Source organism: Lutra lutra, chromosome 14 (assembly GCF_902655055.1).
Source record: "Lutra lutra chromosome 14, mLutLut1.2, whole genome shotgun sequence".
Lineage (NCBI taxonomy): Eukaryota > Metazoa > Chordata > Mammalia > Carnivora > Mustelidae > Lutra > Lutra lutra.
The window spans coordinates 60,374,682-60,399,464 of record NC_062291.1 but is presented as its reverse complement, the minus strand read 5'-3'; the positions used below and the strand labels follow the sequence as shown (position 1 = coordinate 60,399,464).

General features: G+C 37.2%; 1 protein-coding gene across 1 annotated transcript in view; it reads left to right on the top strand.

The window, feature by feature from the left end:
- Nucleotides 1–24,378, top strand: part of ERLIN1 (ER lipid raft associated 1) — a 39,317-nt gene extending 14,939 nt beyond the window's left edge. Inside the window, exons 7-12 of the mRNA XM_047701565.1 lie at nucleotides 1,413–1,486; nucleotides 8,621–8,679; nucleotides 10,800–10,891; nucleotides 18,497–18,586; nucleotides 19,839–19,918; nucleotides 22,098–24,378. Coding sequence (XP_047557521.1) covers nucleotides 1,413–1,486; nucleotides 8,621–8,679; nucleotides 10,800–10,891; nucleotides 18,497–18,586; nucleotides 19,839–19,918; nucleotides 22,098–22,319 — 617 coding nt within the window. The 3' untranslated portion in view covers nucleotides 22,320–24,378. The remainder of the gene's footprint in view (nucleotides 1–1,412; nucleotides 1,487–8,620; nucleotides 8,680–10,799; nucleotides 10,892–18,496; nucleotides 18,587–19,838; nucleotides 19,919–22,097) is intronic.
- Nucleotides 24,379–24,783: the final 405 nt, after the last annotated feature.

The following is a 24,783-nucleotide window of genomic DNA, read 5'->3' as shown; positions in this document are numbered from 1 at the left end:
TGAATTTCTTACAGGCAGGCATAGGGTTGGATGATCCTTTTGGAGATCTACCAGTTGAGTCCTCATTGATGATTGACAACTACTAGGTGTATGAGAAAACTGTCCTCATTTCTCACATCACCAGTCATTTTAATAATGGTGAAAATATATTGAGGTGGATAGAAAATTCATGAGTTACAAGGCCAAGTGAAGTGATAGCTTTATCGTCCATTCTTGTGTACTTCAAAGACCTTTCTGTGAGCCTGCCCCCTTCCTTTTTTTAAATTTTAAGTTTTTTTAAAGAGAGAGTGAGTGTGTACATGAGCGAGGGGTGGGAGGGGCAGAGAGAGAGAGAGGAAAAGAGTCCCAAGCAGGCTCCATGCTCAGCACAGAACCTGCCATAGGGCTGATCTCACAACTCCCAAGATCATGACCTGAGCAGAAATCAAGAGTCAGATGCTCAACTGACTTAGCCACCTAGTCGTACCCTCCACCCACCTCTTAAATCCAAAATACTAGCAGAGATCCATGGAGATGAAATTTAGTTATTTGGAAATTTGGGCTAAAGACTGACTGAGGGGCACACGGCTGTCTCGGTTGGTTAAGCAGCCAACTCTTAATTTCGACTCAATTCATGATCTCAGGGTCCTGGGATCAAGCTCTGGATAGGGCTCCAAATGTGGGGGATCTGCTTGAGGATTCTTTTTCCCTCTCCCCACTGATTTGCTCATGTGCACACGTGTGTGCGCCTTCACTCACTCTCTTTCAAATAAATAAATCTTAGGGGCATCTAGGTGGCTCAGTCAGTTAGGCATCTGCCCTCAGCTTAGATCATGATCTCTGGGCTCTGGGATCGAGCCCTGCATCGGTCTCTATGCTGAGCGGGGAGTCTGCTTCTCCATCCTACTTGTACTCTCTCTCTAGCTCTATCTCAAATACATAAAATCTTAGAAAATGAATAAACCTTTAAAAAAAGACTGAAAATGGGAATTTGGTTTTTATGAGAATCAGGACACATATTCAGTAATCACACTGAATTAAGATATTAGATACCTAGAATCTTCATTTATTGGAAAAACAACCTACTTTTCATCTTTCTTCCTTATATATAGTCTTTGTTTGACAGTTCTTCACACTTTCTCCCATACAGAGGGAAAACTAAATATGCATTTTTAGTGTATATATAATAACTTCTATATTTATAATATATAATTAGTTTTTTATATATATACACATATATATGTATGTATGTATGTATATACATATATGTATGTGTATATATACACATATATATGTGAAGTGGTTTAAGCTCTATAGAGCAGTACCATAGAAACTTTAGGTCTAATAATGATTGGGTTTTTTTCAGTATTAATATAATGAAAAGAAATTTTTTTGAGTATCATAAGAGATGTTGTTCTTGGCCTCAAAAACAGATCAAATAGATGAAAACCTGAAGCAAGCTCTCCAGAAAGATTTAAACATCATGGCCCCAGGCCTCACCATACAGGTAAGCCCTTTTCCTAGGGAAATTCTCTAGGAATTTTGAGAACTTTGAATTGAATTGTTCTTTCATTGGACATTATTTATTCAGCAGTTATTTAATTGAAATGCTATGGGATTTTGTAGAATAGCTTTCTCAATTTGACTTTAGGTCTCTGCCAAAATAAAATACTCTGTAGCTTGCCCTGGATGGCATTTTCTGCTGATAAGCTGAGGCTTTTACAAGGAAATGAAATCCATTCACTGCTAATTGTGAGGCATTATTAAGATACAGTAATGGTTATTAATCAGTGTAAGAGTAAGGCTTTAGACTCAGTAAAATTATGAACAAGGATTTCAAGTATAAGATTTGAACAATAATTCTAGCAAAACAGATGTCACATATGATTAATTGCCAGATGAACTGGTGGGATGATTATTGCTGTAAGTCTTTAGAATTCAAGAACATTTCAAGGGAGTCTGCCTGGAAACAACTATAATGGAGTTGGGATTTTAGGTGGGTCTGGAAGAATTAGCAGGATTTATATGGTGGGGAAGGAATAAGGCAGGTGTTTCAGATGGGTAGAATGGCCTGAATAAAAGGAAGGTGGCAGATAAGTTTGGTGGTGGTGATGGTGGTGGCGGTGGCAGCGGCATTGGGAGATAGAATGGTGAGGGGTTGTAGGCTGGCTTTTTTGGGTCAGTGTTTTTACAGATTGGGTTGAAATCCATGAGTAATTCTAAATCAGTTTTAGTAGAGCATGACAACATTTTAAATAAAATAAAATTGAGTAAGAAAAGAAATCAGAACACATGACATGTATTAAATTTAAGCGTTGTTCTGTAAAACTTGTTTTCTCTAAGTGTGGTGTAGATGTTTATATTGGGTGTCAATATGAAATGCAGATCTTACAGTGGTCATAGTAACATTTAAAAGGTATCTATGGCTATAGGTCTGGATTACCTGAGAAGTGGTAATATGGCTTCTCTAGTACCCTTTCTTAGAGTTTGTAGGAGATCAGCTGTGGTAATGGTTACTGCAGCTAAAGAGAAAAACTTTGGTGTCATGAGTCTTAAGTGTTGCACTGTTGAGAATGTGCATTCGCTGTAAGTGACCACGTGTGATCTCATAACAAGACTGGAGATGGTGAGGGTTTTCCCTGTCCTTACTCATGCCATGCCATCATCTCTGACTGGTGCCTGAGGGGAAGCTGCCAAAGGTAAGGGGTCATTTGAAAAGTCCAGTGCAAATTTTGTAAAATCCACCTGGTTGTCCATTCAGTTGTGGTGGGAGTTGCTTTTCTATGTTAAAGATAATAAGTGTGAATGTCACAGATTTTTAGATTCTGCTCATGTTGTTACTTGGGAGATGTAGCTCATTCTTAACAGCTGCCTGGAATCCTTTGCCTTATTTTACATAATCATTTCTCTGTTGTTTCCAATTTTTTGCTGTTAACAATAGGGTAGGAATTTTTTGGCACATCTCTTTGTATGTACAAATTATCTTTCAAAACTCTGCACAAATCTATAGTTTTATCAGCAATTTATGTGAGTACTGGTTTCTCCATAAACCTCCCCAGCAGTTAACCAGTGAGACATGCTGATTTTTGCCGTATGGAATGATGTTATATCTCTCTTTGATTTGCATTTCTTTGGTTATTAATGGGGTTGAGCATCTTGGGGGTTTTTTTGGTGGGTTTTTTTTTTTTTTTCGGCCATTTTGTACTTTGTCAACTGCCTATTTATATTCTTTCCTCACTTTTCTGTTGTGTTGTTTTGCCTTTTTTTACTGATTTGTAGTAGTATTTTGTATATTCTGAATATTTTTATATACACGTGTGTTCTGTATGTTTTTTTACAAATTAGATATTGGGAAAAAGATGAATAAGAAGATGAAATTCACCCGTAATTGTACCATGCAGAGATAAGAGTTTGTTGTATCTTTCCAGGCTCTTCTTAATCTAGAGGAACATGTGTTTGTTTATAGGTATAAATAATGTTAAATTAAAGTGGGATTGTACCATAGCTGCTTTTTTCACTAACAGTATATATAAGCATCTTTTCAAGTCAAAAATATAGATTCACTACATTATAACTTTTAATGTTTTTTATTTAATCTACAGCTTCCAGTTTTCACTGTTAAGAAACATGTTGCAATGACAAGCTTATATATACATCTTTTTAAATCCTCTCCTTAAAATATATTGTTAAATTTAGGATTGAGGAATCAAAGTGTATGCCCTGTTTGGAGGCTTTTTGGTAAATATTGCCAAATGTGGCCTTTCAGAAAAATTTTAACATCTTTTTCTCTCATCGGCAGTGTTGGTGAGGTATAGTTTCCTACACATTTGATTTTGTGATTCTACCCAGATAATTTATAGATGCGTTCTGACTCTCTTAATCCTTTGAGAGAAATCAATTTGGTATTTTGTATTAATTATTGAAGTTGAATGCCCTAGGATATTTAATGGCCATTTGTATTTCATTTGTGAATTGTTGTGTTTGTTCATTTTTTAATAATTTATCTTTTTCTCATTTAAGTAAGCTGTTTTTAAATAAATAAATAACCTATTTTTAATATGTTAATTATTACAACTCTAAAATGGATGGGAAGTATTTTTTCCTACTTTTTTCTTTACTACTTAATATCTTTTTCCTCCTGGCAATTCTGAAGTTTTAAACTTATGTAGAAATTTTAGTATTTTTTCTTTGTGGTGTTTTGTAGTGTTGGCATGTTTTAAGCTACTTTTTTTTTTTAAGCTACTTTCAAATTACAACATTTTTTCTCTGTTTTATTTATTTTAAAGAGAGAGTGAGAAAGAGCATGTGGGTACGGCGGTGGATGGTGGGGGGAAGGAGAGAAAGAAACTTAAGCAGAGCATGCTGAGAGTGGAGCCCAACTTGGGGCTTGATCTCATGACCCTGAGATCATGACCTGAGCCGAAGCCAAGAGTTGGATGTTAACTGACTGTGCACCAAGGCACCCCTTTATAGTTGTGTTTTTTTAGATTTGAATCTTTAATTCATCTGAAATCCATTTTGATGTCAGTTGTGAGATAGGGCTCTAATTCCCCATTTCCCCAACTTGGTAGTAACAAGAATTATAGAATAATTTATGTCCCCATCTCCCTTATTAGAAATGCCATTTCTAGTGTATGCTAAATCCCATTATATAGTACAGTTTTTTTGGACTTTGTTCATCTGTTTCCTATTCCTTCATTAGTTATTGAGCCCTTAGTCTTTTCCCATCAAATCTTCTCTCTTATTTTTTCCTTCTTGTTAGTAAATGACCCCTCCTTCCCTCTGACAAATCTAGATATATGGGAGGCATCTCTAACAACCCTCTCACCCTTAACATCTAATCAGACCCCATACCCTGCTGATTTTACCACCAAAATCCATGTAAAACTGTGTTCTTCTATCTTTACTGCTATCTTCCTAAGCCAAGCTACCATCTCTTGCCTGGACTTCAAACAGTTGTCTCCTACAACGTTGTCCCTGTTTGACTTTTACCTTTATCCACATCATTTTCTGCATAGCAGTGGGGAGGATCTTTTAATTTAGTTATAATTTTATGTTGTTCTTATAAAAAGAATGACCGAATGAAAAAAGTATCACTTCATGTTTTTAAACTGGTAGATCAAGATCTCCATTGTTTTGCTTGCTTTAGTCTTGCCATAAAAGTTTCTTAGGAACTGGAATGCATTTTTAGAATTTCCAGTCTATTTATCAGCCTTTCTTCTTTAACACATTACTATATGTTCGTGATAATCAACTTTTTATTCATTTTTAAAATCTGGTAATATGTATTATCTTTCTAAAAATAGTGGCCTTTGATATTTCTGCGAGCTTATTCTTCCAGCTGAGTTTTCATTATTGATATTTTCAAGCTCTATCAGGTTCCTAAATTGGCACATAAGTTTAAAATTGGGAACATGTTTATGGCTTTACTTAATCATATCATATTTGTTTCTTTAGAATTTTTGACCAGGTGAGAAATTCATATCTCAAATTAAATTAATACTCATGGATTTACTGAGTTTTAATGCTATTAAATGTAGTGTTTTTTTGTATAATCATTGAGGATTGCAAATGATTCTTGGTAAATTTTATTGTGTAACTACTGGTTTGCTGAGTTTGCGGTTTCTAATAAATTTTTTGGCTAATTTCCTTGGATTTTTTTTTGTTGTTGTTGTATATGTGGTATAAACATTTAACATGAACTCTATCCTCTTAAATTTTTAGGTGCACAATGCATTAATATTGTATAACACTGTAGGTGCAGTGTTATACAATAGATCTTTTAGAGCTAATTTATCTTGCTTTTTGCAACTTTATGAATTTCCTTAGATTTTTTATTTATATAATTATGCCAAAGTAAAAAGTCTTGATTTTTCCCCTCTACAACCATTTCCCAGTATCCAAATCACCTTCTTTAAATTCTTCACCTAACATTCATAACTATCTGAAAGTTTCTTATTCATTATTTGCTTTTTTTTTTTTTTTTAAAGATTTTATTTATTTATTTGACAGACAGAGATCACAGGCAGGCAGAGAGGCAGGCAGAGAGAGGAAGGGAAGCAGGCTCCCTGCTGAGCAGAGAGCCCAATGTGGGGTTTGATCCCAGGACCCTGAGATCATGACCTGAGCCGAAGGCAGAGGCTTTAACCCACTGAGCCACCCAGGCGCCCCTCATTATTTGCTTTTTGTTATCTGTTGTGTTTTCTCCTTTTAAAATTTTCAATTCCATGAGAGCAGTCTTGCCTTGTTCACTGCTGTATCCTTAGTGCCTAGAACAAACAGCGCTTGGCACAGAGGCACCCAATTAATACTTGTTGAATAAACATTCTCTGTGATAATCAGAATTTTAATTTTGCTCTTTGTATTTATACTCCATTTTTCTTGAACAACTACTGTGTCAAATTTGAGTGGTGAAAGTATACATCCTTGATGTTTTTTCCCTATGTTGTTAAAGAGAGTGACTATATGTTGGGTTTCCACTTAAAATATATGTTTATAAGCCAGCAGTCACTTTCAGGTACATTCATTTTCCACTCCTGTGTGTGTGTATTTTGGCCATTGTTTTTGGATATGTTGTCATTTATTTATTTATTTTTTTAAGATTTTATTTATTTGAAAGAGCATGACCAGGGGGCAGAGGGAGAAGCAGGCTCCCTGCTGAGTAGGGAGCCTGATGTGGGGCTCAGTCCCAGGACTCTGAGATCATGACCTGAGCTGAAGGCAGCCGTTTAGCCACCCAGGCACCTTGTCATTTTATTTTTTGAATCTGTTATAATGTAACTTACATTATCTGTTATAGTAGGTGCTTATTTTACACATACTTGGGAATTCCGAGATTCCCAAGATTGGCAAGCATGTAGTATGTTCTTCAGACTCATACAGAAAGATGTCTTCAGAAAACAGTCACGTTTTATGCTTTTTAAAAAATAAGACTAGAGGGGTGCCTGGGTGACTCAGTTGTTAAGCGTCTGCCGTTGGCTCAGGTCATGATCCCAGGGTCCTGGGATCGAGTCCCGCATCAAGCTCCTTGTTCAGTGGGGAGCCTGCTTCTCCCTCTCCCACTCCCCCTGCCTGTGTTCCCTCTCTCGCTGTGTCTCTCTCTGTCAAAAAAATAAAATCTTTAAAAAATAAATAAAAAATAAGACTAGAGGGGTGTATAGCTATTCTCTTAATTAAATGAAAAATTGACAGTGCTTCCTTCTGAATCATATTAATACATATTAGAAATCATCTGCATTTCTGATAGTCACATAGTGAAATCTGGAATCTCTCAAATGCTGGTTATAAATTTTTATTTGTCTTCTAGCTATCTCCATGAGTTGTCCTTATGTCCTCACATGCCTCAATTTCAGCATATAATGAGTTTTTCACTACAGTCCCTAGCTTCTTATTCCATTTCACTACTCCTTGTATTTGGTTATGATAGTTCTCAAATTCTTTACAGATTTTACTCTACTCTTTCATGTAGGGAAGTCTGTGTTGCTTGAAAGTCTTCTTTCAAAAGCCTTTTTAAAAGAAGGTTATGGGCTTGAGAAAGAACATGAGCAGGGAGGGAAAAATAAAGCAAGACGAAACCAGAGATGGAGACAAACCATAAGAAATTCTTAAACAAACTGAGGGTTGCTGAAGAGGAGGGGGCTGGAGGCTGGGGTGATTGCGTGATGTCATGAGCACTGTGTATTATATAAGACTAATGAATTGCTAAACTCTGCCTCTGAAACTAATAATATACTTTATGTTAATTGAATTTAAATAAAAAGAAGGTTATGTGCTTAAAGGCTTTGTTGCTTAAAGGTTTAGCCAATTTTCGAAGAGAAATTAAAACTTTCTTCAGATCAGCAGTATTTGTGTGTGTTTGCAGTATGGGGTGGGGGTGAGTGATGTTTAACTAGTTAATCAGAAACTTAGAGAGTTGCCTGATGTAGAAAACTCAGCCTTTAAAAGGCTGCACTTCCCAAGTAAATAATCTTAATTAATGTCAAAGTACAGGATGATTAGGGAAACACAGTGTCTAGTAAAGGGTATCTACAAAGACAAGTAGACTTTGTTCTAAGTGAGATTGTAGGAAGAAAGAACATAAGCTGTTAACTGGTATTTGTTTTCCTTCAACTTTGGACTCTTTATCTATAGTTGGTACTGAGTGATTGCAGGTTTAGGAAATAGTAAATACATTTATTGTTCACTGTATTAAGTTGCATATACTGACCTGAACTTTGTTTGGTTTTATTTTTGTTTTTACTGTTTCCTCCTTCACAATTTAAATCTTGTAATTTTATCTTCCTTCTGTTTCTTTGGTTTGCAGACTTGAAAAGGAAATGAAAGTATCTAACTGAAGAGCTTTGTAGAGGTCTTTTAAGGGAGAACCTTTTCCCTAAAGGAGTTTGTTTCTGTAGTGGATAGAGTGATATCTCCCCCCACCCCCATAGGCAGGCATCTTTTAAGGAAACAGGAAGCCATGTTATCTTTGATTCTTGGTGTGATGGCCTGAAGAATAGATTTTCTAGTGGAATCTCCACACATGTTAGTAGGCAGTTATGTCTTAATTGTTTTATTAGTTTCATTTGAGGAGCTTTTCTGTAGAAGATGTAGTTTGAAGATTTATTTTTCAAATATACTGTGGCTTTTCACTTTTATTTTTTAGGCTGTGCGTGTTACAAAACCCAAAATCCCAGAAGCCATAAGAAGAAATTTTGAGTTAATGTGAGTAATATGCTTGGGATCCCAAAACATTTATTTAGGGCTGCCTACTATTAATATACCAGTGTAGAGAAAACTTATATGTGAGATATTACACTCTGGGGTGGGGTGTATATCTATTTCCCATACTTTAATTCTGATAATATTATCTATTCTTGTGTCTTAATTCACTAGAGTATTCTTAGTTTTTTCTTTATATATGAACATTTCAGGAGCAGCATTAGTGGCAAAGGATGCAGTTTGCTCTAGAACTATTGTTGAAAGGCTAAGGAGTTATAATTTGGACATGAATATCTTGAATTAAATATGAATTTAGGAAAGAGTCCTAGCTGGTAAGGTTGAAGAGAGTGCCCATGTTGTGTCACTGTGTTAACAATAGTAAGAATAGACACCTTATCATTACAAAGTTTGGTTTTCCATTATATGTGATTGTGTCTCTAAACATACACCTAGATCTTTATAATTTGCTTCTGGAAAGCTTTGCCTAAATTGACTACTGGTAGTCTTTTCTTTTTTGGGTCCAGGACTGAGTGGGAATAAGAAGTTATTTGCTTGATATGAAATTAATTTCTTAGTGTTCTGAATATTCGTGTTAGGGAAATACCTACTGTGGTTGAAATGGCAGTATTATTTTTGTATGACAGGTACTGAAAAGAAGAAACAAAAGTCTTTAGGAAATTTGGCTAGTATTTTAAGAGGAAAAATAATGAAATGCTGGAAAAATAACTTCGCAAAAGTCAGGAATACAACTCTAAGTATAGAGGGTTCAAGAAATAATAATTCTTCTTCCTGGGGTGATTTACTGCTGAGTCCTTACTGTTCCCAAGTCTCTATCTTCTGTTATGTAGAATTTTATTTTCCCTTTTCATTAGTAGAAAAGGAACTCCCTCTTTTAAAGCTATAAAGCACAGACTGCCAGGCTGGATAGATCACGGATCTGATCCATTGGTATAAAAAAAAAAAAATTTTTTTTTTTTTTTTAGATCTTTTACAATTTATTTATTTGACAGAGAGAGAGAGCATGCGAGAGAGAGCAGGCATGGGCAGGGGGAAGGGCAGAGAGAGAGGGAGAAGAAGACCCCTCTTCTGAGCAAAGAGCTCTATGTAGGACTCAACTTGATCCCAGGCAGGACTCGATCCGAGGACCCTGGGATCACTGCCTGAGCCAAAGGCAGACACTTAATGACTGAGCCACCCAGGCGCCCTAAAAATTTTTTTTTGACTGAAGGCTCAGGATGTGTCTTAGGTTTTCAGTATGATAGCTTCTAGTGATGGAAACATGAAGACTATATGTTCTCTGCCCTCAGATAACTCCTAGTATCGAGAATGCCATTTTATGTGTTTATCAGTTTGACAGGAGGAAAAGGGAGCTCTTTGGGGGGAAATGTTTTGGGGTAACTGTTGGAGTTACTTTTCAGATAAATCTGGATCTTTCCTAATTTTATAGACTGTTGCAATCCCACATTTAAAAGGCACCTTGAGGTCTAACCGCCCACATAATAGTAATCTTTTTTTATACTTTTTCTGCTCTGTGGTCACCTGGTCACCACTTGTACATGCTTAATGATGGGCCAGCCATTTCCATTATTAGAAAGCTCAGATTCTTAGAACATTCTTCTTACATTGAGCCCCAGTTCACCACTTAGTAACTAATACCTAATTATAAATAGGGTAGCTGCATAAGCCTAAGGAGGGGCCGAAATCTAGCTCCATTCTGTTTATCAGCCTATGGACCTGAGGGACTGCATCTGCCCAGAGGGTGTTGCGTTTTGCTGATTGGCCCAGAGGTGCTGTATGGGCAAGCTGGAGGCCTAACAACAGAGGAAGCATTTATATACTCTGGGTACTTGCTGATCACAGGCCTTTCCATGATACAATTAGAGGAAGAGGTCAGACGAAAATTCAAATGTATAAATTGATTCCTGTATCTGGGTGACTTCGGGCAAATCATTTAATCTTTCAGCTTCAGATTTATTATAAGTAAAATGGGGCAACACCTCTCTAAGCACCTTAATGGATCAGAAAGTTCATGTTGCAAATGGTTCTTTGATCCACTATAGAGTCAGATTTATTGGCTGTGACTTCACATCATTTCTAATTTTTAATAATATTTTGATTCACAGGGAGGCTGAAAAGACAAAACTTCTTATAGCTGCACAGAAACAAAAGGTTGTGGAGAAAGAAGCTGAGACAGAGAGGAAAAAGGCTGTTATAGGTACTTGATCTTCTTTTCTGAAAATGGATGTCTTAAGTCTGTGTTTTATGAGTTTGTCCTGTCTTTGTCATTCTGACACTGGATATTGATGGGATCAAAATAAGATCGCATCATACATAGTGGAGAATTCTAGAAACTCTTTTGTATATTCAGATACCCCACAGCCCTTTAAACTAGATGGTGTCAGACTTAATGAAGTGCTTTGGCTCTATACCATGTCTTTGGCTGCTACTGCTTTTTCGAGGACAAAGAAAGTGGGTAGGGTTTTTTGGGCAACACTGAGCCTCTGTGGAGTAGAGTTTTTGTTCCTATAGTTTAAAAATAGGAAAGTTTTTTTGGCCAAAGCTCAGATTATATATGCATCCTTGCTGTGACAAGCATTGAGTTTTATGTGGATGGATAGATGTTGTCCTCTTCAACAGAAGGGCAGGATTGCTTACGCTTATTTTTGAATCACAGTTGAAACTTCTCTAAACTCCAGGATACTATTATTAGACTGCCCTCTTGGACTCTCAGTTGTTTGTTCTTTGGGATGCTGGAAGTTTAGAAGTATTTCATAACGATTTCAAGTATGCCGGAATGCACAGAGAATGGTAAAATGAAGGCTTAATATTTGCCACATCCTTTCAGATCATATTTTTTTTTTAAGAATAAATTTATCCATTTGAAGCCTCCTGTGTACCCTTACCTGGTCCTATTTCTTGACTTCCTTCTCTAATTAGGTTTATTTTAAAATTTTATACAGATCTTTCTGTCCATATTTGTATACTGTAAATATATAACAATATCTGTAACTATAAATATATAACAATAAACAACTCATAGAATTGTCTTAAACCATAAAAATATCAAACTCTTTTATTTCACAACTTGCCTTTATTTTACCAACATTGTTTGAGTTTTATTCATATTGATATGTGTAGATGTAGTTAATTTTTAACTGCTGTGCATTCATTCTGAGAGTGAACCTCCGTTCTTCTAATAGATTAAACGTTGAAGAGTTAGGTAGTTTCTAGTTTTTCCTTATTATGAACAGTGCTGCAGTAGCCATATCTTTTCGTGCACACATTCAGAGTTTTCTGTGGTAGTGCTACTCAACATGTAGTGTTGGTCAGTGCCCTGTATCACCAGCTTTTTGTTTCTGATCCATAATGAGGTGGACTTCAGAATTGAGAATGAGTGCTTAGAAGTTCTTAACAGTATGACACTTTTATGTCTGTTGAGTCTAATAATAAAAACTGGAGCCTGTGTTTTTGTTTTTAATAGTTTTCCTAATAATTAATTTTTATTCTAATAAATAAAATACTGCTTCCCAACAGGCCTGAAATACAAATAAGAGGGGAGATTGCTTTTCCCATAGGTAGTTGAGAAGCATTGCTCTGGAATACATGTCTCGAAGTAGAATTGCTGGGTCACAGAGTACATACATCTTCACATTTATAACATTCAGTATTGCCAGATTGCTCTGCAAGTGATTCTACCATTTTACCTTCTTTTCAGCAGGTTTGAATTCCCATTCATTCCTTGTTTGCCTTATTGAATCCCATTTTCTGCATATCTTCCTCAATTATTAGAGTCATTAGACCTTTTAAAATTTATGTCAGTGTGATGGTGGAAAACATGTCATATAATTTCAGTTTGTATTTCTCTGATTACTAGGAAAGTTGAATATTGTTTATTGGTCATTCAGGTTTCTCTTTTTTTGTATGTGAGTTGTCTTGTTAAACTGTTAGCCCATTGTCTGATTAGTTTTTTTGAGCTGATTGGTAGTTCTTTATATCTTCTGGATATTAATCCTTTTCCAGATCTATGCATTGCAAATATCTTCTCTCACTTTGTGGCCTGTCTTTGAACTTTATGATGTCTTTGACATTCTTATATATTTAAATTTCATGTACTCATATTCATCAGACTTTTCCATTCTGATTTGTGCTTTTCCTATCCCATTAAAGAATTCTTCCCCATCCCCAAAGTAATAGTTTTATTCTAAAAGTTTTACAGTTTTGCATTGTATTTAGATATTGAATCCATCTGGAATTTATAAATTTATAGTATAATTTTATAAATTATATTAGGGTTTAGTTTGACACTGGAATTCTGTTTATTTTTTCCAGGTAGCAAGCCAATTATTTTAGACTATTGAAAAGTTCATTATTTCCTCTATTTATTTCTAATGCCACATCTGTCTTATAATAAGATACTGTATATAATTTGTTCTGTTGCTAGGGTCTGTGTTTTAATTTCTTGCTCTGTCCTTCTCCAGAATTACCTTGTTTCACTTACTGTCACTTTTTATGTTAAGTCTTGCTATCTGGGAGAGCAAGTTTCTCCTTAATTATTCCTTTTAACAATTCCTAATTATTCCTAAAATTGTCTTGGACTATCAGAGGCTTTTTATTCCTCCATATAAATTTTAGAATGACCTCAAGTTCTGTAAAATGCTGTGCTGAGGTTTTTGGTTTTTTTTTTAAGATTTTATTTATTTATTTGACAGAGATCACAAGTTGGCAGAGAGGCAGGCAGAGAGAGAGGAGGAAGCAGGCTCCCCGCCGAGCAGAGAGCCCGATGTGGGGCTCGATCCCAGGACCCCGAGATCATGACCTGAGCTGAAGGCAGAGGATTTAACCCACTGAGCCACCCAGGCGCCCCTGTGCTGAGGTTTTGATTAGAATTCCATTACCTGTACATGTCAATATGAGAGGATTACAATATTTATGATACTGAATCTTATAAATCTGTTTATATCTCTCCATTTATGAGGAAGGTCTTTCAAAAAGATGTTATAATTTTCTTCTTAAATTTCTGGCGCTTTCTTAGAGTTTTATTCCTGTTTATTCCTCGAGTTTTTTACTATTATAAATAGGGTTTTTTGTTTTTTGTTTTTTTTTTTAGATTTTACTCATTTATTCCAGAGGAGGATAAAGTGAGAAAGTGTGCATGCGAACGCAGAGCAAGGGGCAGAGAGGGAGGAAGAGGGGCAGAGAGGGAAGAAGAGGGACAGGCAGATCCCCAAACAGGGCTCAATCCCAGGACCCTGAGATCAGGAGATCACAAGATCATGACCTGAGCCAAGCTGAGCCAAAACCAAGAGTGAAATGCTCAACTGACTGAGCTACCCAGGTATACCAAATAGGCTCTTTTTTGAAGGCACATTTTCTAACCGGTTTTTGCTTTTGTGGAGGTACGCTGTTAATTTTTTTATTTGTTTAGCAGTCTCTCTGAAAATCTCTTCAGTTTCCCATGTGAGCAAATTGTCTTCAGGACAGTTCTGATTTTTTCTTTGTAGTGCCACATCTTTGTATTCTTCTTAACTTACTGGTTTAAGCTATGATTTACAGTGCAGTGTTGAAAAGAAGGATGGCAACAAGTAGTCTTGTCCCTAACTTTAAATATTCCCAGTGATGTTTGCTCTAAATAATTTTTATTGGGTTAATGAAGTTTCTTCCTGTTTCTTGCTTGCTGAGAGTTTTTATCATGAATGGCTATTAAAACTTTGAGAAATTTTTCTATATCTGTTGAGAGGACCATATAATTTTTCCTTTTGAAGCCGTTAGTGTGGTGAATTATATTAATATATTCTCTATTACTGAATTATTTTGCCTTTCTGGGACAGACCCACTTGATCATGATGTAGGAGAGTCACCCAATACACTTCTCTTTATGTTTTGCTGATAATGTCTTTAAATTTTTTACTTTTATTTATTTTCATTTTTTACTTGTATTTCATAAATTTCAGCTTACTGTCAGTTTTTTCATGGTTACACTAGCCTCAAAATGAGTTAGAGAGCATTTCTTCTTTTTCTGTGTTCTGGAACATTTTATATAAAATATGTTATCTCTTTGTAGGTTTGGTGGAACTCACTTGTAAAAACCATCTTGGTCTCTTGGGGTTTGTGCTTTTTTTGTATGCTTGTTTGTTTTTTGTTGTAGCATTTAGCCTGCCAATTTAGCCTAGTAATTTCTGTACTAACTATAGATCAGTTTCAGATATTTGTTTCTTTAAGTTTGGGCAGTATATTTTTCTAGCAAATTGTCATCTGAAACTTCAGATTTGGGAGCATAAATTTGCAGAATTTTCTGCTGATTTTTAAAACCCTCTACCAAATAGGAATGCCCCCTTTTCATTCCTAGTATTATTTTGTGCCTTCTCTTTTCCTGGATCAGTTTTGCCAGAGGTCTGTTACACTTCATTCTTCTTTTCACAGAACTGCATTTTTATTTCATTGATTCTATTATCACTTAATTTTTTATTACATTATTTACACTTACTTTATTATTCTCTCCTGTCTTTTTGGAGTTTTCTCATTGGTTCTTTTCTATCTTCTTGAGTTACTTAAATTCTTTAGTTTTCAGTCTTTTCTGATGGAAACATGTAAGATGATAAATTTTCTTCTAAGTTCTGCCTTGGGTACATCTCACAGGTTTTGAAATATAGTTTATTGGTGTTCAGTTTTAGTTTTTAAAAAACATTTCCATTATGATTTCTCCTTTCACTTAGGAAGTTTTAAAAGTATTTTTTCAGGTTTTTATTGGATGGGTTTTCAGGAGGCTACCACTTTACCGTTGATTTCTAATATTGCATGATAGTCAGAAAATATGATCTGTTATATGGATTCTGAAATATTTTTTGAAATTTGCTTTGTAGCCTGTCAATACATGGTACTTTTTTGGTAAATATTCTGTGTGTGCTTGAGAAGATTGAATGTGTTCTCTTTATTTGTTGGATACAGTGTTCTCTATATCTATCCATTAGGGTCAGGCTTATAAATTGTGTTGTTCACATCTTCTGTATTCTAATTTTTGCCTTCTTGAACTGTCAGTTACTGAGGGAGGTGTGTTAAAATTAAAGTCTCCCACTATGACTGTGGATTTGTTGACTTGTAATTTTTTTTCTTTATATATTTTAGGGCTCTATCATTAAGAGATTCAGGATTGTTAACATCTCCCTGGAGAATTGGTCCTATTATGTAATAACCCTCATTATTCCAGACACACTTTTTGGCTTAAGATCTATTTTGTCTAATATTAAAGCTATGCCAGATTTCTCTTGGTTAGTTATTTTCTTGATGTATCTTTTCCCATCCTTTTACTTTCAACTTTTCTGTGTCATTATGTTTTAGGTGTGTCTCTTGTAAACAGCATATAGCTGGATTTTGTTATCTTATCCAATGTGAGACTCTGTCTTTTAACTGGTGAGTTTAGTCTTTTTATATTTATTGTGGTTACTGCTATATTTGGATTTGTTTTGTATCATTTAATTTTGTGCTATTTACCACACATTTTTTTTTCCTCTGCTGCTTTTTTCTCTCTTTTTTGATTGGTATTGAATTGATTGGATTTTCTTTATTCTTTTCTTCCTTTTACTTGATTAGTAGATTTGTATTCTGTTTCTAGAATGTATAACTGGTCATACCTGTAAAATGTTAATAAGCGTACCTGATTTGACTGAGTCTAAAGTTAATCATCCTTTCTGTCCTCTTAAATAAAACTAGAATGCCTTAATTCTTACCACTGTTTCCAGTTTTACATATTGTTGGCTCATATTCTGGTTTTATGTTCTTTTTATTCCCCTGTTAACTATTATCATTATCATCAATTCTTAACAGTAAATATCTATTTTGATTTATAGGTGTTACTTAACTTTTCCCTCTCCATTGTTTTTGGCAGTTCATTCTTTTTTCTGCTAGTTTGTTGTTGTTATTTGTTTTTTTCAGCGAAGGCTAAGGAGTAGTTACTTAATCATTCTTTGGTCTGAAATGGTTTTGTTTCATTCTTAAATGGTAATCTAGCCTGTAGTTCTAAGCCTAATGAAACTTACTTTTCTTTGTTACTGTGGCAGTAGTATTTCATTTTTGTTTGGGTTCCTCTTCTTTTTACTTTTACCATTTTTCTCTGTGCCTTTGGGTGTTTCAATTTCACTGTAATGTGTCTAGGTAGAGAAAGTGTACTTATCACTGGGCTGTTGGGTAGAGTTTTAGCCTCTCTGGAGTTGAAGCCCTCTAGTGGTCTCAATTTTATAAAGGAGCCCCATTTCTAACATCTCAAGGCCTCATCTCCTGACCCTGCATGAGCAATAGTCCAATAGTCCCTATCCCTCACTTGTCTAATAACCACCACCAAGGCCACCACTCTACAGGCTCTCAGCTCTCCCTTTGTTTATGTTTCTTGAGGATCTCTCCTCCTTTCTTGTGATCTTAACCATGCATTTAAAAAAAAAATTGTTATATTTTGTCTAGGACTTAAAAATGTTGTTACCTAAAGGGTTTTCTAAGCCTACTCCACCATTTTTCTAGAACTGTTAAGTCTGCTCATGCTCTTTACTGGTTTATCTCTGCATGTGAGAGCAGTGTTAGATGGGATAACCGCAACAGTTTCTCTGTGTTGAGACACCATTCTCTGGGTCCTAGCTACACCATTCTCTGGGTCCTAGCTGTAGGCTCCAGATGCCTTACCTGTTAATTCAAGTTTTATCTTGAGTTTCTGCTTATAAGTATGTTTCTAGTCCAGTTGAACATTGTAGTCTGTTTGGAGGGTGGTGTGATACAGGTTGATTTTAAGCTAATGAGGAAATAGGGAAGTATGTGCTGGAGTTGTGGCTAAAGGATACTGGATCTTCTGGAAATAGGAAGCCACTTGGAAATTTTTTTCCTGCTATGCACTTCCCCCAAGGGCCAGAGATAAGATGTGTTAAAATACTAACCCTCTGGCTGAAAAGGAGAATTGAGAATTATTCTTCAAGAATTGCAGTGATTGAATTGAAAGTGTATTTAGAATCTTTCCTCCCTGGTCCTGGATCCTTTGGTTAGGCCTCTAGTTTACTTGAGGATGTTTGGTTTTTTCCTGCTGCAGCTAACTTGTTCATCCCCAACACTTATTTTCACAGTGTCAGATGAATTAGCCTGCTTTCTCTTTCATGTTCAGCAGCAGTCAGAATTATACTTCTCTGATATTATTTTCATTTTGTCATTTCCCTGATGGTAACTTAACCATCAATCAAGTTGATCCTGAGTATATTAAAATTCTTTAGCCCATTGCTGAAGATGGGAGTCATCTAGCCTTCTTTCTATTCTAATTATTTGTTGTCTTCCCTTGTCAGCTGCCGCCATAATCACCTTTTCATTGTGACTTTCTTCTTTTCTTTATGCCTTCTGCCATGACCTCCTAGGTCATGTCCATTATTTCCTTTAGGAATTCTTCCAGAAGGCCTTTTCTTGGTTTAACTTACTTTCCTTGTTCTTTCTTTCTTCTGCCATTTTATAAGATTGTTCTGTGTTGCATTGCATTTATGTTGCTCTTTTTTTGTTCTGAGTACTTTCATGAAGTATCATTTTTCCCATTAGCTTGTGGACTGTTGCTGTGTATACCATGAAGGAATGAAACCTTTTGTACTCCCCTTTCCCACAAAACTAGCTCTGTCAACAGAACAGTGAAATAGGAAATAAATTCCCTTTCTTCTGTTGAGTAGTTTGTAGTCTGGGGGGATAAAACTTAATGAAACAGCCCATAAAAATTGTATAAATGTTAAGACAATGTGCTGCTTATTCTAAGTATTTCTGGAAGTAGAGAAATATTTTTGAATGTGTCTTCTTTTGTATATAATTTTAGAAGCAGAGAAGATTGCACAGGTGGCAAAAATTCGGTTTCAGCAGAAGGTGATGGAAAAAGAAACTGAAAAGCGCATTTCTGAAATTGAAGGTACATCAGGGAGAAAAGAGGCTCTGACTATCCCAAACTACTTCTCTGCCTCCGAGATCGGGCTCTTGATTGTGGTAGGCGGGAGGGCCAGAGACAGAATAGTCTGGTCTGGAGGATGTGGCTGCCCTCATACCCTAGACAAATTTTTATAAAAAATTACTAATACATGTTCAGCTCTTGGTTTGGTTTGTGACTCTAGGTAACTCATCCTTTCATTTTCTGTCCTTAAGTTGTGGCTTATTAGCTACCACTTTGTTCTCAGGCAAAGTATGAGAATTACTTATAACCAGTTGTAAAGAACATATAAGATAAGAAACCCCACCACTACCAGTTTCTTTTCTACCCAGCAACAACAACAACAAAAATAACAAAAAAATTAAGGAAAAAATAAGCCCCAATTTTCACAGAGGCTCTCAAACTCCTTGATTTCCTATAGTGAGATGTTGATGTTCTGAGCTCAGTCTTGAAGACCAGACATTCAACCTCTTTTCTTTTTTTTTTTTTTTTTAAGATTTTATTTATTTATTTGACAGAGAGATCACAAGCAGGCAGAGAGGCAGGCAGAGAGAGAGGAGGAAGCAGGCTCCCTGCTGAGCAGAGAGCCCGATGCGGGGCTCGATCCCAGGACTCTGAGATCATGACCTGAGCCGAAGGCAGCAGCTTAACCCACTGAGCCACCCAGGCGCCCCCAACCTCTTTTCTTATATACTACTACTTCCTGTCATTCTGCATTAACTGATTCTGGATCAAATTTGGAGGGGGTGGGGACGGTGCAATAAATAGAGCAGAGCTTTCGTATCTGGACTTCATTATTTTACTTGAAGCCTAGAGCCTGGGTAGGATGTGAGGCTTTTTGAGTGATGAGGGTAGAGGAAAGAAGGAACAAAATGAAGTAGGCTCTGATGAGCTGAGAGTTCTTTGACGTTGACAAGAATATTCCACTTTGAGAAGAGAGTGTCAGGGGAGTGGGATTTGAAAACTGTTGTTGTTGATAAATGCCTTTACATGATCAAGGAGTACCTGGCTGGCTAGTCAGTGGAGCATGTGACTTGATTTTGGGGTTGTAAGTTCGAGCCCCATACTGGGTGTAGAAATTACTTAATAAAATCTTTAAAAAAATAAAGTGATCAAAATATTAGGCAGTAGAGAAAGAGACCCCTATTTAACATAAAATCTGAACTCCAACCCAGCTGAGGAAATGGATTACAACTTTCCTTTGTTTTAAACACCCTAATTCTATTTTGCTTGCTAGATGCTGCATTCCTGGCCCGAGAGAAGGCGAAGGCAGATGCTGAGTATTATGCTGCACACAAATATGCCACCTCAAATAAGGTGACTGGCTCTCTGCCTCTCCTAATAATAGAGTGTTTGGGATTTTGCTTTTCCTTGGGGCTGTGGTTTGGGAGAGGGAAGGCTGTATTGTGATAGAGGTGATCTGTCCAGCGTCAAGGAAAGGTAGTTACCATCACACTCTCTAAAAACAGCCAATCATTTATTAAGACATATTGCACACTCATTGGGGAGAGAACTTTGTATAGTTCCTTGTAAAAGTGGGGAGCTAGGACAAAGACAGGCAGATATGTAAACACAGGTCAAATACCATAAATCATCCATCCATACTGCCGTATCAGGGCTCAGCAACCATGAAAGGTGAGGGTCTTCTCATGGAATTACAGGAGTAACAGGAGAAGAGTGAAGTCCATTTAGAGTTGCTTTCCAGGCAAGGTAGCTTTTTTGTATAAATGCTAAGCTTATTGAGTGTGGTGTTTCTCATCAGCAGCTTCCCTGGCATTTTGAGATGGGATACTTTTTCATTGTTGAAGACTGTGTTAGGTATTATGGGCTATTTTGCATCCCTGACCCTTGCCTGCTAAGCATCAGTAGTACTCCTTGCAACATACGTTTTCAAATGCCCCTGAGTACTGCTTGTTTACTGGATTTAAAAATAATCTAGTTGTGAGGAACTTGATGTGTGATAATTTGAGAAAGGAGCGTGATACAGGTGAACAGTTTTTGTAAAAGGACTTGGGTTAATCTAGGTTTAGAGAATGTAGACCTACTTAGCAGGAATTAGGAAGAGGCAGCTAGAAGCCCTGTGGTATTCTGAGAAGGGAAGAATGTGACCAAAGTTTATAAAGTTTTTAATTGCAAAATAGATCAGAATATTGAAAGAGTTGAGGAGGAGGTCCATTGTGTTTGGTGTGGTTTAAAGGATTAGAGTCAAGATTGAAAGCATAGACAGGTCTTAAATTCTTTCAGTTTAGAAAGGAACAACATACTGTGGTTTCAGATGAAATGATAAGACATGATAGATTTATAGAATGGAAGTTGTCAATACTTTGAAATCTGGTATAAATTTAGAAGTAAATTTAACATATCGGAGGAGAAACAACATTATAGAAACAGAATGGAATTTGGTCAAGATGGAGACAAGGTGAGAAACTTGTATATAAAACTAGCAATTCAGATCTGTCATAGGAGAAGCTGGCTAGGCACACAAGTATCGAGACTTTATCACTGAGATTAGCCTTATGCTGAAAGGGACACAGTTTTATGCCATTTTGAAAAATGCCATCAGATAATGACCTGTAGTAGTAAGGCATTAGAAAGTACTTTGGTTATGCTGTGACCGGATTTGATGAGTATTTCAGCAGAGAGAGTGTAGACCCAGGGATTGGAAGGTGTTGGGGGGTCTATGAAGGGTCTAGAGGATAGGCAGGGGATTTGAGATGTGGAAAGGATTACTAGGAAAGGTTCCCATACGCTTTGGGGAAAGTATATTCCAGGAAATATTAGGAATAAGTTTAGATTAAGTCCAGAGAGATTTTGGTTGGATGTATCATGGCACTATGATTTAAATTTAAAAAACTAAAAACTGTGATAGGGAGAAAGATCTGTTTGATTGACAAACATGTTCATCACAGTCAGTTTTAACAACCAGCTTCTAAGTAGGGGCATGAGGCCAGACCAGGTAATTTCTTGAGGTCTTTTTCCACTTTTAGATTGTGGTCAAAAAAAGCAGAATCATGGATGGTTGATTATAAGGTTCTGAGCCCAGCCCCTTTGAAGCTCTGCCACTCTCATCTGTTGACCTGTTTACCACTTAAGAGAACCTGCAGAGATTCCAGGCTGATTCCAGGTTGAACTCAGCTAGATGAAATAGAAAGTAGATACAAAAACATTTTATAGGCTTTAAGTCACTATAGAAATATTAGTAGTTATCATTGTTCCCCAAACCCACCTCCTCCATCCTTTTTTTTTTTTTTTTTTTTATTAAAAATGAACAGCTTCTTCCTGTATTAGGACAGGAGCTTGTTTAAGGAACTTTAAGTCTAAAATACGGCTGTGAATGTGAGAGCCACACGTTAAAGTTGAGAGAAGGTCACGGGCGATGAGTCAGAGTTGAGTAGTGATGCAGGAGAGCAGTGGGGAAAATGCGTGTAAGGAAAGAGAGAGACGACTATTGGACCAAAGTGTCCTGATTCCTTTGCTCTTGTTTGCCCCCACACAGCACAAATTGACCCCGGAGTATCTGGAGCTCAAAAGGTACCAGGCCATTGCTTCTAACAGTAAGATCTACTTTGGCAGCAACATCCCTAGCATGTTCATGGACTCCTCTTGTGCTTCGAAATATTCAGATGTTAGGACTGGAAGAAAAAGTTCTCTCCTCTCTAAGGAGGCTCTTGAACCCCCTGGAGAGAGCCCCATCCAAAACAAGGAGAGCACAGGTTGATGCAAGGGGTGGAAATGTACTCCCATATCAGAATGTGGCCCAAGGGGTTAAGTGGGAACAATGGTTATACAACACTTCAGATTCACAGAGAACCTGTGCTCCGTCTGTTCTGCCTCTCCTGTGGTAGCCCTGGTTTATCAGCCGATTGCAGGATAGAGCCAGTTGTCTGGCACCTGGATGTCTTTTCAGCCACAATTTTATCAAGTATCCTGTGTGTGTTCCTTTCTGAACTGATACTCATGAATGAGGGAAAGTCTGATGCTAAGATACTGCCTGCACTGGAATGTTAGACATTAAGTATATAACAAGCTGTGTTTTTCTAAGCTGAGATCTATTGAATAATGTTTACATTGGTCCCCGGGGAAACGTGTGCTCAGCCATTCAAGACATAGGAGGCCTGAGAAGATGGCCCGGATGCGGTAAGTGTGAAGAAGACCCATCACACCTGGGGCCCAGGCTCTCTCTGTGGGGTTCAGTCCCAGCGTTCATCCATGTGATTAGCATCTAGTCCGCTGAAGTTCTCCAGGAAATGATCTTCCACTTGAGCAACAATTTACTTGATACTATTTGCACCTTTTTATTTTCCTGTAGTTGAGTTGGCCTGCTGGGATATATGTACCTTGCCATCCAACCAGGGATTCCTAATCACCAGTTATTGCATTAGTAGCCTTGGAGATAGAGCTTGGCTTGAAGTTCTGGGTGAGATGAAACCTTTGCTTTGAACCAAAGCTCTGGAGCCCTGCATTCCCCTCCATTGGATGATGACTGCATTACTGCCCCAGGCCATTCATAACTAAGGTGCCTGGTTTTTAGCCACAGACAACTCCTTATATGTCACCTCTCCGCTCTGGCTGGCCAAGAGCAGGGCAGGGCTTTAACCAGAACTAAGGGCAGCATATAATTCCCAGCTGTTCACTGCACAGTATTGTGTCATAACTGCAGGAAGTTTTCATTTTTAAAACTGGATTTGGGGTACATTTATTTGCCCCATTACCTCTGCCTGAAGGCCATGTCCTAGGGCTGTCATGGTTACTAGCACACTGATTCTCCTCAATATTGTTCTTCTGGAGCCTACATAGTATGGAACAGAGTAACTTAGCATCTTTGGTCATCTTTGTCTTGTTCCCTCCCCGCCCCGAGATGCTGAAATCAAAGTTCTCCAGCTTTCACCCTTCCTAGGAAGTCAGGATTCCACTGATTTACTGGGCAGCCAGGGGATTTAATCTCCCATGAGAGGGTGACAGACTGAGTTGTGAGTAAGCCTATGGCTATGGGAGACCTATCTCATCTGGGCCTTTTTTCCCCTCAGATTAGCTTTCCTGAAACAGTGTGCCCCATAGTTAGGCCTGAATTTGTGCAGCTTATTAAGACCTTTCATGTATACTATGGTTAAGCCAGACAGAAGTCTTGGGACCACTTTCCAGAAATCTTTCCGCTGTCAGTCCTGTCAGTCTCATGACAGCTTGCGGGTTGTGCCAAACACTTTCTATGGGGAAGGAATCCCAAATTTGAGTGGGTCTTTTCCCTGGGCCTTATACTAGAGAGGCATTTGTAATAATGGAGAGAATCCTTTTTTATTTTTGCTTATTATATGCACTCTCTTTATGAATGGATCTTGTGTTCTCTAGCCCTCCTTTAAAGAACCTTTGAACTATAAGAATAAACTCTTCACCTGTATGTATTGTTGCTGCAGATAGATAATGATTGTTGTGGGAAATTTGGGTCATTGACCTTTGTGCTTTCATTCCTAGAGATGTTTCCTATTCCCATGAGCTGAAAGCTGTTGCCCCAAAGTGATGGATGGGGGTTTTCTTACAAGCCCCCTGGTGGCAGAGTTGAGGAACAGAGAACTAGTGTTACAAAGTTGTAAAGAAACTACTTCCACTTAAACTCTCCATGGAGTGTGTTTCCCAGTGCTCGCTCAGGCTCTAAGTTTATCCCTCCTGCAGGGATGTTCCTTTTGGCAAATATACACTGTAATCTTGAAGTCTAAATTTATATGTGAATTGCTACCTTTTTAAAAAAAAAAAAGAAACCAAATAAAATTATTTTACTATCAGTGATTTGTATTTTTTCCTTATGTCTCCCATTATTTTCTGTTGTCTCAAACATATTCCTAAGGCTCTCTTGCCCGTTTTGACTAGGTAGCCAGTTTATTCACTAGTTTCACTCAACTGTAGAGGTGTTTCTTATACTCTTCTCAGAATACTGCTTCCCAGCTATAAGAATTTTGAAAGCAGGGTTTCCACTCTTCCTGACACAGAATTTAACTAGGAATGTTCTGATTCTTGGCGGGATGTGGTCAGCAGCAGAAGAGGAAAGAGGGAGGCTGGAGCATCGTGCCCTTCGGAGCCTGTCTAAGAAGGGAGGAATGGAGGAGGTGGGGCAGTTATACTAAGGCAGAGGAAGGACGAATGGTACAAATTATAACTGGCACTGGTATGATGTAACTACTGTCACCAAT